Source organism: Uloborus diversus, chromosome 10 (genome assembly GCF_026930045.1).
Source record: "Uloborus diversus isolate 005 chromosome 10, Udiv.v.3.1, whole genome shotgun sequence".
NCBI lineage: Eukaryota > Metazoa > Arthropoda > Arachnida > Araneae > Uloboridae > Uloborus > Uloborus diversus.
This window is the reverse complement of record NC_072740.1, coordinates 36,014,677-36,029,398: the sequence shown is the minus strand read 5'-3', so window position 1 is coordinate 36,029,398 and position 14,722 is coordinate 36,014,677. Positions and strand designations below refer to the sequence as shown.

At 34.9% G+C, this 14,722-nt stretch overlaps 1 protein-coding gene across 1 annotated transcript in view; it reads left to right on the top strand.

Annotated features, from left to right (window-relative positions):
- LOC129231652 (mediator of RNA polymerase II transcription subunit 26-like) overlaps nt 1–14,722 on the top strand; it is a 45,180-nt gene that overhangs the window by 13,871 nt on the left and 16,587 nt on the right. Inside the window, exon 2 of the mRNA XM_054866016.1 lies at nt 9,041–9,115. Coding sequence (XP_054721991.1) covers nt 9,041–9,115 — 75 coding nt within the window. The remainder of the gene's footprint in view (nt 1–9,040; nt 9,116–14,722) is intronic.

Genomic DNA, 14,722 nt, shown 5'->3' with positions numbered 1-14,722 from the left:
GTTTCTATTAATGTACTGAATAATTATTTTTTTTAAAAAATAAAAATGTTTGAAACGTACATCTCGGCTGCTCATAGTTAGGTTATCTTGATGTGTAATACAGATTCCCAAATATTTCTAAATAATATTTTAAGATTACACATTTTTAACATATTTTTGTTTTGGTCATACTTTTAAGATGCATTTAGCCTTCTTTCATGCTTTTTTTCTTCTTCATCTGAATTTTAATGGGAAAGTAGGCCAAAAAGTAAAATCATTGATTGGGGGCCAGATGTCTGGAGAGTCTCGTGACCAGGGATTGGAAACTTAGTGCTAACAGATTGTAGTCTGAGCGGGGTACTAGAGAAGAGCTGTAAACATCTTCATTTCAACGTACAAAGCGAGTTTTCGACATCACTCCCACCTTAAAACTGGGAACGAAGGGGGAGGGAAGAGGGGCGGAAAAGGGAAACAGTGAAGGGATGAAATGTCACCCACCTGCTTTTAAATGCATCAATAGATGTTTTCAATTCTGAGGCTTCCCTAATTGCATAACAGAACTTACGCTGGGGCGTTAATTGCCCAGTTTTGTAGACTGGATTACGCCAATGGTTCCTGATCGGGAACAACGAAGTTTGTTCACTTAAATGATCTACATTTTTGTTCGAAATCATTATCTGTCATGTTTGGTCTCTAAAAGGATACCTATGTATATTTACTCTAGAATATCAAAACAGTTAAGCATTTTTTGAAAAAAATGTAAATTTTTTATGTCTCCCTGAAAATCGGCAAAAAAGCATATTTTTGCTAATTTTTGTTCAAAGCAGTAACTGCAAAATAGAACTAGTTTTTCTTTCAAAAAATCGGGTCTATTTTTGATAATAAATAGAAAACAAATTGTCCTCAAAAGGAAAAATTCATTTTTAACAATTTTTTAAAGTTGATGTTCCCACTTGGGAACGTTAGCGCTTAGAAGGTTAACATTAACACTAAATTAACTCTAGTATTAAACCTTTTGCAAGGACTTAATTGGAAAATATTCCTAACAATTTAACAGCTTGGCAATTTTTGAACCTTTATGGTGTGATATTTTAACGTTACCTTGAAAGAGAAATTATATTGATTTTGAACTTTTGATGCTAACAGGGGTGCTTGTATACGGGTTATAAACCAGAATTCCTGTATTAATACCGGGAATCTGGTATTCTCTGTAGGTTATGCTACATCTCCCCACCTGGTTTTTTTCTTTTCTTACTCTGAATTTTCGGCGAATTGTCAGTCAGTGGTTATTAATAATATTCATAATGTAAACCTTTTAAAATGTAATTTTAAAATTGTTTTACTGAAATAAACTCTTTTATCTGCAGTTATTTGCTTTTGATGCCTTAATTTTGAAAAACGCAATCTCTTTACATCCGGTATGAGAATCGAGCCTTTATCATTTTTCAAGAATGTGACCTCTCTCAAAAATCAGGACTGAAGGGAAAACGTAAACTTACCCCTTCCAATTCAAAATTGCATTCTTATGAAATAGCATAAAAGTCCATTTATTTTGCAATTTGTAACAAGAAAATGAGCTTTCTCGACTCGAGTATTAGGACTATCTTATTCCCATACAGGATGTACTGGGCGGACCGAACTGTTTTTCAGCAAGACAAAGCGCTTACTGATGCATCCAATTCAACAAAGCTGTAGTTCAACATGAATAATATTGATGTCATTGAATGGCCATCAGTTAATCCAAACCATGGGCGGATTTAAGGGGGGCACTGCCCCCCCCCCCAGTCGTGGGAGGACTTTATACACAGTAACAACACACCTTCCAAGATCTTAAAAGAAAAAATCAGTTTGTTTTCTGTTTTGAATAGTTCAGAAGTGAAAATGAGGAGAATAGCGATTGTCCTTTTCTGATAGGGGAGGGGGGGACCCCATGCACTGTATTACAAGTAGTAAAGCTGTCACTGGATTCCTGAAAATGTGTAAAAAGCGACTATTTTGAACTGAAATGATTGGGGCAGATATATTAAGAGAAGGCAGAAGGAGCTATATGATCAGCTGCAATACTTAAAATAATCGGTTATGTCAACAAATTAGAAGCTAAAACAAAGATTTAAAATGATTGGATTTACCAATCAACTAAACAAGTTATAGCTTAGGACACCCGCTTTGTTGAAGGCCCTGAACTCCCGAAAACTTCATGATTTGTTCCCCCCCCCCCCCCAAACAAGTAAGAAAAGTGCTTAAAAAATAAATTTCACTTTAAAATGCATGAAAATTTGAAAAAGTGTGGATACAAAGCATATCTTTTTTAATTCATAACAAATGGGGGGGGGGGGAGAGGGAGAAATGCCGAAATATGTCAAATTCAGCTCCTTGCCTCATCCTGCATCAAAAATGTAAAAATCACAGTTCTCACGTTTCTGTAACATATTACTAGAGATCATTTTCTGTGGCTCACATGTTCAAAATCTTGGTGTTTATTTACCTGAATGCAGTATTTCGGAATTTTTTTTGTATTGCATGCCTTTTTCTTTCTTCTACTGCATATTGTTAATCTGTTTAGGCAGGAAAAAAAAAACCCTCTAATTCTTTTTTTTTTTTTTTTTGTTTTCTGTATACTACTTGTAACTAAAAAAAAAAAAATTGTAATGGGAAATCTATAGTTTTCTTTTTCTTTCTTTTAAACGTAAAATAGTTGTTTCTTACAAAGCTAGAACAATACTGTGGAACTGTACAATCTAGCACTAAATTTCGGAGACTGGAAAGGGAAAATGAAGTACCTTAAATAATCTTAACTTTTCTCTGATCCTTGAAAAGAATTAAATCAGTCTTTGAAATTCCTAAGCAAGTGTGCTTCAATTTTATTTATCAAGTGTATAAACTATGAATTGTCCAGATGGGCAGCATGTTACTCTCTTGTTACCTATTTTCAAAATCTGTACACCATTTCTTTTAAAGTATTTTTTACTATTGATCATTTTGTATTTAATTAATTTTTGTATTTGTGGGTGGGTTGGAGGCATGATCAAAAACTAATTGAATCGAACCAACAGCCGTTGTAAGCAAATAACAATGCATAATCTTCTCTTCTCCCTTGCCTTTTCTCTCTGAGAACTGCTGTCATTGACTTGTTGACCAGAAAAACAATTTTTACTGTGTATTATCGTAATTTGCAAAACAGTATGATTGCCAATTTTTTTCTGAGATTTTTGTAGTTCCAATTACTCCTTATAAGGCTTCAAAATGCAGATTTTTATATCTATTAAAAAAAAATTCCTCCTGAGGAAAAACCCTTGGACCCCTAAAATTGGAGACATTCTATACCCTAATTACAAGGGATGCCATTTCCCCTCTTAAGTTCAATTCAAGAAAGACAGCAGGCAGCACATTAATGAAACGACACAAAAAAAATAAGGCATGACCTTATACATCACAGGAAACAAAAACAACAGCATAGGTACTTTATAAAATGACCTTTTTTTGCCACCGACAAAGAAGTTGTCTAGACTATAAAAGAGACCCAAAACCTGAAATAGCTTTGGGTCACGTTAAGTCTAAATCCAGCCTTGATTACAACTAATGTTGCTCAAAAAAAAAACAAAAAAAAACTGCCCCCCCCCCCAAGAACTCAGTCCTGAATCCGCCTGTGATCCAAACTTAAATCCAGTGTTAAACGTGGGGCAACAGCAAGGATGGATACAAGGGAGGGGCGATCCCTCCTCCCTTGAGGAACCCTGCACCGGCAATTTTTCCGAATTGAGGTTCAGAAACGATAACGTAGGCCATCATTGATATGATTTTAAGGAAAGGAATATGGTTCAAATCCCCCCCCCCCAAAAAAAAAAAAAACTTATTGGAAGAAAAATTTCAAAAGGGCTATTTTAAACAGTCTTTGGTAATATCTGGAGAGAAAAATAACATAATTATAGCACAAATTTACTGATTGTTTATTTGTGCTAAAATTACATTGGTTTTCCCCAGTTTTTTCTCAGCACAGGATTATTGCTCGATTTTTTGTGATGTATGGAGGCCTTCCGCCAAGCATTTTTCAAAATTTAAGTCTTGAAAGATGGAATTGTATATATCTCGGGTAGTGTTAGGGGAAGGAATGGTTTCAGTGACTTTCCTCTAGTAATTTTTCGAATCTGAAGTTCCAAAAGGCGCAATTTTAGACGACCTTCGATAATGTTTGGAGGAGGGGGATCCGAAACATTTCTCCAGGATTATTACAAAATTGAATTTTTAAAACGCAATTTTAGAGTAGGTGTAGATATGATAAGTTGGAGAGTAATGATAAAAAAAAAACAATTGCGAAAATTTTGTCTCTCCAATTCCGGTGTTCCCGGCACCACAGAGAACGCCTTCTCCGATGGGCAGGCATTAGAGGTACACCGTATAGGGCGTCGTGCAAACAGAACACCACCGTGCAGTCTTCTGGCCACGGTAAAACGCGATATCGGTCGTCCAGTCGCCTGTGTCGTGTGTCTAGCGATTTCTCCCGCTGTCTGCCGCCTGTTTCTTCTGGCCTGTAAGACAATATACCCGTCATCTGCGGGTGTAGTTCCTCGTGGACGACCACTACTGAACCCCCGGATAGCTGTTCCTGTAGTTTGAAATTGTCTCCAAAGTCGTAAAACGATGCTGTGAGCAATTCCGAACTCTGCAGCCACACTTGTCACACTGCGGCCTTCCTCCGACTTCCCAATGATTCGACCTCGAGTAAAAGCTTCCAGATGTCGTCTAACAGATTGATTATTCGCCATTTCTTGCTGAGGCAGCAACTCGGTGTGATTTTAACGGCTATACGGCGTGCAATCTCTTTGCAAGAAATACTGATCTTACACCGACAACATGCTTTATACTACTCAGACACTCCCCCATTACGTCTGCCTGCATATCTGCGTATGTGCTACCGTACATCACCTTACTTAATCTCCTGATTGGTCTTTCTGTCCGCTCTGCCTCTTCGTTCAGCTGATATGCTAATTTTTCGACTTCGTCCTTAATTTTTGCATACCAGTGTATATATATATAAATTTAGAAAATTTTCTGTGAATGGCTTTCGCATGTTTGTCTATATAATCTAGGACTGGCCACCATCATCCCCATTTTGAAAAAAGATAAAAACAACTTTAAACAAGCTTGATGTTGAAGACCAATTTCTCTCACATGCTTACCAGTTTAACTGATGGGACAAATGGTTACGAAGAGATGAAACTGGTTCTTGATTAACTGAAAACATTTTTTCCAGAGAAGAAGCTTCAAAGAAAAAATCAGTCAACCCCTAAACAAGTTGCTCGTTGAGCCAAGCTAACAACTCCTTGGACGGAAGGAATGTAATGACAGCAGTTTACGGTGGACTTCAAATCTTTTTATGACCAAGGGTGGATTCAACTTCTGATTTTGGAGATGGTCATTTCAGAAAGGGGAGTCGGAAGTTATTTTGGAGCATAACTGAGGGAGTTTGAGTATTTGAAAAATATGTCCCCTAAGTGCAGTTTTAGGTGTTCTTTAGTTTCTTATAGGCGGATCATGACCCTCCCTCTGAATCCGTACCTGCTTATGATGTTTCGAGGGAAAATGTGGTTTTCAAGCTTAAAAATCTCAAAAGTTTGCTACATGATGTTGAACTGGTTGGGTGAATTTTTGGGCCAGAGAGTCTGTAGGGTATGTTATGGAAATACTATGTCAAACCGATATTTAATCCCAAGCTGGATTGTCACAAGGAAGTTTTATGTTAAGTCTTCATTGACGATTTAATTTTGTCCATGAAAGCAGTTGGTTTTAGTGCCTGTTTGCATACAATCTTGTTTCATTTGTTCAAAAAAAAGTGCAAAACTCAAATTTAGAACAAATAAAATGATGAACTTTATATTTTAAAGAGTGGTGTGAAAGAAATGTTAGTAAATTCAGCAAAGACGACTTCACATACTTCCTCATGCATCAGAATATCTCGAAGAGATTTATTACATAGGCTTCTGCCCTGGAAAACAAGGATAAATGTAAAATTGTATTTATTATATTTAAGTGAGGTTTTTTTTTGTTGTTTTTCGGTATAACATGTACTGAACTATAACCTTTGCAACCCCCTCCCCCCCCAGAAAATTTTAAATTCTTCCGGGAATATATTGATATATCAAAAATATCGATATTTGGAGAGCAATATATCGCAGAATTAAAATTCTGATATAGCCCAGTCCTATTCCCTTCACTCTCACACATTATCCCCATATGCCACCTGATAAGATTCCCAATCAGACCACTGTCTTGACCGCTTCTACACACATGTGATTAGATCATAAGCATCAAGACTGAATCAAAATTCTTCATTAAAGATCACAGGTCTTCTATCAACCTCAATCCAGTGTGCCAAGTGAAGCGAAAATCAAATCTGCTCTACTTATGATGTGGGGTTAGGGGTAGGCTTCGTAATGGATGCCGACTTGCGATACCAGCCTCTTCCTGGCATCTTCTAATGGGTTTTTTCTTGATACCCCCAGATGCCTGGAAGGTGTTAAATGCCATCAATCCGATGCTAGTGACGTTGTTGGTTTGGAATAGGCTACTCTTACAATTGCGTGATCATCACTCTCATTTGTGTTCCTGCTATGCCCTAACCGTCCACAAAGGTGGACTACCTTTTGCATGATCCATTGCCGCCAACACAGAATTGCTACCATATTGCCCCGACGAAAATTGCAGCCGATATGCCTGTACAACCAACCTGCTTCTCTGAAACCTGCTGTTCTCAGGGTTCAACAACTGATCATATTGCCACCTGTTACCTCTCAAAGGTCGTCCTAGTCACAATTGCCTCCATACAAGTCGAGGGTTTCATTTGAATAACGCTACACCACAAACAATCCCGCTTTCCAACTTTCCTATCTACTCATCTCATGTGCCCCAGGCGCTCCAACCCTTGACTCACTGGTGATGAAATTTTGCATATTTCTTACCAGATTACAGTCCCGCTGAGTTTCTTGGTTGTAGCCCAATTTCTTCTTCAAGTCATTAGTGTAGAGGAAATAATGTCTTTATCATCAAATAAAAGAATATAGAGTCTTTCATGACAAATAATTTTGACATTAGCCCCCTTCTCCCCTCCTGCAATAAACATATTTAACGAACACAAGCTTTGCAATAAGAACATAAGTAATGATGAATGAGTAATAATTCAGATGTGCCTATAAAGACTTATGTTAAAAAATTGCTCGATGTTGTCAATTATGGATTCTTGCACACATTTTTTGGGTTTTTTCTACATAGGTGTCTGTTAAATGTTCGGTTGGAAACAATTTTGATTGGTAAATTTTTGTTACTTCTATAAAATATAAAAATTCCTACATCAATACAAAAAGTTGATTTTGGTTATAAGAAGAGATTTTAAAGTAAACAGTGAATTTCCACAAAATGCTGAACGATCCATTTTATTTATATTTTTCCTCATTTGGTGGAACTTTAACAAAAAAGTAGCACTTGAACAAAAAATCGGGACATTCCAATAGCGGCACTTATGAGAAAAAAAGTGGGACTGTCACACCAAAATCAGTACGTCTGTTCACTTTAACTTTCAATTACCAAAATAGTTGAAATGAGATGCAGAGTTAAGATAACTGAAAGTTGAAGTGAAAAAATAAGATTTTTAACTCTGTATCCTAAAAGTGATATTTATGGAAATCATAAGAATGGGTTAGTTTGTAATTAGCTTACTATAAACACAATTGTAGATATTTTTTAAACAAATATTTTTAATAATATTTCATAGTTTGCTAGCAACAAATTTTTATCTTAAAAGTGTTTATCTCATGAGAATGATAATTGAAAGAAAACAATTTACCAGTATCAGATGTTGTATAAAACACTCAGTTGACAATTTTTTAATTTATTTAAGAAACTGCAGATTAAAAGGGTTTCTTCATAACGGAAGATCAACTACACCCGCTGAAAATTGCCAGGCGAGAAAATATTGATTTTCATGAAATACCCCACCAGCTCAGTCAAATCCAGCCTAGGACAGCTTTTTCGTGCTTATTAGCACTCATCGGCCTGGCATAGGAGTGACTGAGCTAAAAGTGGAAAACCTCTTAAGGAAGTCAAGAGTGCCAAACAAACTGTTGCTAATACTGGTAGCTGTTTGGCACTCTTGGCTTCCTTAAGAGGTTTTCCACCTCCAGCTCAGTCACTCCTATGCCAGGCCAATGAGTGCTAAGAAGCACGAAACTGCAGTCCTTGGCTGGAATTGATTGAGCTGGTGGTGTATTTCATGTATTTCTGCCTTAGCCCTGGCTATAGGGCAGTAACTTACTGAACATATTGATTTTGTTTCCTTTTATTTCATTTTATTTTAGGTGGGGCAAAATGGGTCATAGTTAGGTTTAGCTGATTTTTGTTTAATATTTGGTCTATAAATACATTTATTGGACAAATCACGCTTGCTGATAGCTCGGAAAAACAAATAAAAAACAAAACAAAAAATAGTGCATTGTTTTGCATTTCCGGAAAAAGAGAAGATTGTATTGTGAAAAAAACTTAAAATAGTTTTAAGCTTTGACTTTCAATCAGCATCAACATCTTTTTAGACCCTGAAAATAAAATTGTTTGAATTAATATTTTGTGTATGTTAGTAGTTACATAAATAATAAACAGGTCTGCCAATATTCTAAATCAACAGTTTTCACACAATGACCTATTTTACCCCACACTACTAAAATAAGTCCACATTTTTGGGGTTATTTTTTGTTGATTTAAAATTCAGAAGAGCTTCCTAATGTAGTGTCAAAATGAAACTGTTTTGTTGCTATAAAACTTTAAATGAAAATTGGTCAAAAATGACCCATTTACCCCATCCTACCCTATGATAAATTACTTATCAGAAAATACTGTAGTGTTTGTTTTTTTCCCAAAACGCTAAGACAGAAATTTCTCTCTGACAAACGAACTGAAATTTCTTAAATGCTAAATATAACTCATAAAGAGAATTTTTATATTTAAATTTCTGAAACTACTTACTTCGTTGTTGCATTTGCAATCTGTAATAATTAAATGAATAATTTCTTTGTAGGTTGTGGACATGGCTGCAGTTATGGAAGTTATTACTGCCTTGGAGAAGGTTATTATTACTAAGGAAGCTTTAGAAGTAAGAACTATTAGAATTTGAGTCGACACGGTGGAGCTTTTGACTAAGTGTATACCTTCCCTTGCTTGCTAACTTTTATGGATAAGGCATAAAATTTACACATTTTAGATGTTTTTGCACTTTTACCTGTTAGTCCCTCTTTTTTAAGCACTTTGAAATGAAATTTTATGTGCCTCTGTAAAATTCTCCTGTTTTGGTGTGTGCTACTGCATGGCTATCCCTAGTTTTGTGTTTGTCATTATTTTAAACTTTTTATCTCGTGTACGTCGAAACTACGCATTTATCTAACTTTCTATGCAGTTCACATCTCAAAGAAAAGAACTATGCAGTCATCGTAATCGTTCTTTTTTTTCCCAACTGACTTTCCCAATCCGTGTTCTGTTTCATTGTCAATCCCAAATTTTGCCTTTTTTAGTCAATTTGAATAATGATCTAGCTAAAGGACAAGATTCACAGACACTACTCTCCTCGTGGCGACCTAGTTTGAAAAAGTGGCAACTCAAAAAAAAAAACTTTTTCAGTCGTTAATTTTTCCTTCTTTCCCAAGAAAGAATTCCGGGGGTGAACAGGAATTATGCACTAACTCAACAGGGAAGAAGACAATTTATTGCTTTGGAAGCATAAGCCTGAGGAAAAACACTGCGGGTTACGGTCGAGCGGAGAACATAGTTTTTTTTTTTGATCAGAAAGGCGATACAGTAGAATCTCGAAAATCCGATGCGATTGGGGCTGACGCCACCTCGGATTATCCGAAAAATTCTTATCAATTATAATTTTACACTATTTAGACTACAAAAGTGTGTACATATCTTTCAGTTCATTGTAAAAAGTATAGGGAATATTGTAAGGATGAAAAGATTTCCCCTAAATTTCCATTTCAATATCCCATAAATCTATTTTTAAAAGTGATCCAAGATGTCTACTAAAAAACGTGTGAGCAACTAAAAAATCCAATTAGGCTAACCTCGAGTTAATTCGATTAGTTTCGTTGCATGTTTTTGACTCTATTCAAGTTAAAATTTCACGTCTCTTAAAGAGTGCTTGCTAGCTGGCGACACAGCCGTTGCAATCATTCTTTGTGACTTAACTATATTGGTCATTCTTCAAAAAGTGTAACTTTTCTGTCACATGCCTTTTACAGAAAAAATTGTAAGGAACAATAAATTTAACAATGCTTTTTAATTTCATCAAAAATATATCTATTTAAACCTGCCAACAATTTTTTGATAATTTTTATTTTAGTATATTTTTGGTTCACAACATGTAAATTCTCACCTCCGTGGCATGTTACACACCTTGTGTGACTGTTTATATAGCTTAATAACTTGTTTAATTAAAAATATGTACTTATTTATTTATTATTCCTTTCACAAGTGTCTCAAATACTAATTGTTTAGGTATATTTATTTTTTAAATGTTTTAGTTCGTTTTGGTAGGACAAGAAGTCGTGTCACTCAATAAATTCTGACCTCCGTTAGCTAAACACAAAATGTCATTCCTCATTAACTCGTGGCAGTAATGACATCAAATTTTATTTTCCATGATACAAAAGAGCCTCCTTGGTTATTTTCAGCCATAGTTGTAGTTGTGAGAATTTTTTCTATAAACAAGAAGATTTTGCTTTAAAAACTTAGTGTGGTTATTCTGACTTCTCACCTCGGTAAACTTGAATTTCAGGGATGTAAATTAATGTAAAAAAAAAGATGTGAATTCATTTTCATATGCTTAACATGTGCAGATTGTAGCAACGAAGAAAAAAAAAATTTCCTTGAAAAATGTGTCTATAAGGCCTATATTAATGTCAAATTCCTCATCTCCGTGAATCTCACCTCTGTGACAGACCTTATCAATGTCATTATTTCTGAGGTGAAAATAAATGATGGAGGGAAATACATCAATAATAGGGAATATTCCAAAATTATAAATTGCCAGTATATCCTCAGATTTACTAAATATTTTTTAAGACACATTTAAAACTACTAAGTAGGCCGTACTTTAATTAAGAGAGCTTAATATTATATCCCCACTAATCATTAAAATAGTTGATTGGTTGCACAATTAACAAAATTACTACTTTGACATTAAATTGGCAATTATATTTTTAAATATTTTAAAGTTTTTTTTCTTTTTTACTTCCATGAACAAGGCATTTTTAGTTTTTTTATTTGAGTAAAATAATTAGAACTTAGCTAGGCCATTGTTTATGGTTACTTCTAGTAAGTGAAACTTTCATGTAAGAATGAAAAAAAAAAAAAAAAGAAAATAGGTTTCAAAATTGAAAAATATTTGCATTCAAAAGTTTTCTGGTGAATGACCCATATAAGCAGTTAACAAATTTTTATAAGAAGTAAAACCATTAATTTGTTGGTAACAGAAATCATCTTTAGCTATTAAAAATGTTTCTTACTTACAAGGAAGGCGTAAAAGGAAGGACCTGATGTAATTTTCACATCAGATCGTTTTCTTTTACTCTATAAATGTAAGGAACCAAAGTGTGAGGAAAATGTGTAGAGAATGTAGTTACTAAATTTTTTGCTACATTTTTCTTTTAAGACATCTAATGGGAGTAAACGAAAATATGTGTGGTTCCAAAATGTATTTGCTTCCATCAAAAAAAAAAAAAAAAAAATGGAGGGAAAAAAAATGATACCTGCTACCGAGGGAAAAAATCGAACTTTTTGATAGCTCGAATTAAGCGGAACCTCGGACTTTTGAGACTTGAATTTTTGAGGCTCTACTGTACATTAGTATTTCAGCTACGTGTACGATATAGCCATCATATTTGGTCATTCGCAAGATTGAAGTTGACAAGATGCTTTAGTGCCTAAGTTTCCAAAGACAAAGAATTGAAATTTTATGTAATTGAAAACTTATGTAACTAATGCAAAATGTGCTGCAAAGAGTATTATAAATAACTTTCTTGAGAAATGAAAAATTTTATATTTAAAACTTAATCTTATTCTCATTGTTTTAGATGCAAACGTGGTAAAGACTTTTCAACTAAATTGTAGTTTCATGAGGATTTTTATTTATTTTCATGCTATAAATTCAAAAATTTATGTCTTAATTTTTGACGTAGTCTCCGTATTTAGTTATTCCCAAGATGGAAGTACAAAAAACTCTAGTGCCCAAGTTTCCAAAAACGGAATTGGATGTTTATTGGAATACAAAATGGGCCTTTTTTTTTCGGATAATTCTTTATTATTTCTTGAAAAATGCAAAATTTTTTCTTTTCTTCAGAATATTAATTTATCCACATTGTTTTAGATGCTAATGTGCTAAAAACTGACAATTTTGTCAAAATTGTAGTCCCCCCCCCTCTCCTGTATAAATAGCTATGTATATAACAAAATGTGTACTATATATATATCGCTTCAATCCCTGGCCCCACGGGGCAAAGCACAGAAATAGAATTAAACATGTGCTTTCCAATATTCTGTAATGTAAACAAATCTTCCACCCCCAATAAAAAAATCAATTTATGACATGCGCCACAATAATAGGATGACGAAAATCCCCCTCCCATGAAGGAAAAATAACTTTAAAATACTTAATGCAATTAGAAAATAAAAACATCATGGTTCCCACCCAGTGGCCTAGCTACAGTGTTTGCCGCCCGGGGCGGATCCTCAATTTGCCGCCCTTTCGTTGTGAAATAGCTAATACAGAAAACTGTCAAACGTGTTTAAATTAAAACTAGAAATTTAATGGAAGAAAAAATAAGACCTTATTACTCTCTAAATACTTTCAAAAGAAAAAAAAGGGGGGGGATAAGGGCCCACACTTGGAGAAAATTGCTAAATTTAAGTCAAAAACCGAAATTTTAGTAAAGTTATTAGAAAGAGTGCGTTGGGTTTGCTCCCGATTTTTTTCAAAATTAATCTCTTTTTGTGTTTCTTTGTTGACGTTAGGGCAACAAAAGGAAATTTTACGACATTTTAAAATGCAGCTTAGGCTACGTAGAAGAAGTCAAGGAAATTGGGAATGGTCAGATACTCAATGTGAAAATTTTAAGCTCTGAAATATGAAATTTTAGGCTATCTTCGGCAACGCAATTGCATGCGTATACTTACGCAGTTGTAGGCGTTATGGTAGAGAGAAGCGCTGAGGCTTCTTACTGAAATGTTTTTTAAATTGAAATCAATTTTAAGGGTATCTTTGGTGGTTTGATTGAAAGGGGAAGGTTCGGGTTCTTTCTTTGGAAATTTTTCGGCACCGAAGTCTCAAAACAGAATTCTAGGCTGTCTTTGGTGACGTTGAGAAGTTCCCTAATGGCTTAAAAAATGTTGCGAAGCCAAGCAGTTCTCTCCTGAAAAATGTCCGTAATTGACGTCCGACTTTGGGCTTTGTTTTATAATGTTAGGAGGAAGAGGGGACAGAGAGAAGTTTCCCTCTAAAAATCATTCTTAAAGCTGAATACTATTTTAGACTATCTGTCAGAAAGAAGGGTTATGGAGCTCTCCTACTCACGCAAATTTCTAAGAAAAGTTTTTTGGGATATCTTTGGGACGTAAGGAAAAGGAGTAAAGTGTTCTTTCCTCGGAAATTTTTCAAAATTGAAGTTTTAAAAACAGTTTTAATCTTTTGAGACGTTAGGTGAGAGGGGAGGGCGACTAAGATATCTGTCTTGGAAAAATTCCAAAATTGAAGTCCTAAAAACGTATTATAGGCTATATTTGATCACTTTAGGAAATCAAGGACAGTCAGGGTTCAAATGCTGTTTTCACAAATTGATGTTGAAGTATCCAAACTTTAAAAATGTAATTTTAAGCTAGATGTTGAGACTTTAGAAGAGAGGGTGGGAGTTTTCTCCTGGAAAGTTTTCAGAATTAAATGCCTAAATATATACTTTTTGGCTGTGTTTGCTATGTTAGAGAAAACGGTAGGGTTAGGCGCTCTGCCTAGAAATTTTTTGAACATTGAGGTCTAAAAACGTATTTCTAAACTACCTTTGGTGATATCAAGAAAAGGGATAAGATATTGTTACAAATCCTGTAAATAGTAATTATTGTAGGAACGTAACCTGTAAATAGTTTCCCGTAATGAATATACAGCCCCTTTTTTTCATTCGGCTAAAGTATACGACCCCTATTTTCTTTCTTTTCATTGATAACGGTCTACGCATTTCGCGAAGAGGTAAGAATGTTGTGGAAAATTCTTTTCGGTGTATTTAAGCCGTTAGCGATGGATAAACAGTTAGTTTCGATGGAGATTTCGAACTGAGTGCATTTTTGCTCTGTTTATTGCGAGGCAGTTCGCTGTGTTGTTTTCGTATTTGGAAGTAAATACGTGTGTAAACGTTGAGTTTACGGTGTTGTGTGATAATTGCTTAATTGCTGATGAATAATTTAGCAGTTGTTGAAGATCTTTCCTGTACATAGTGTAAATAAATTTCCTGTGTTTTTGTCAAGAACTGTGTTTTCATTTCAAGAAAGTGGAAGTCGCACCGAATCCGTTACAATTTGGCGCCCAACGTGGGGCTACTTCAGGACTTTCTTGCAGTAAGTGTGACTTTGGACATTTTTTCATAAAGACTTTTTAAATTTGGACTTTATTTTTATGGTGATTACTCGCGCAATGGATGAACAATTGAAACAACTGCTTGAT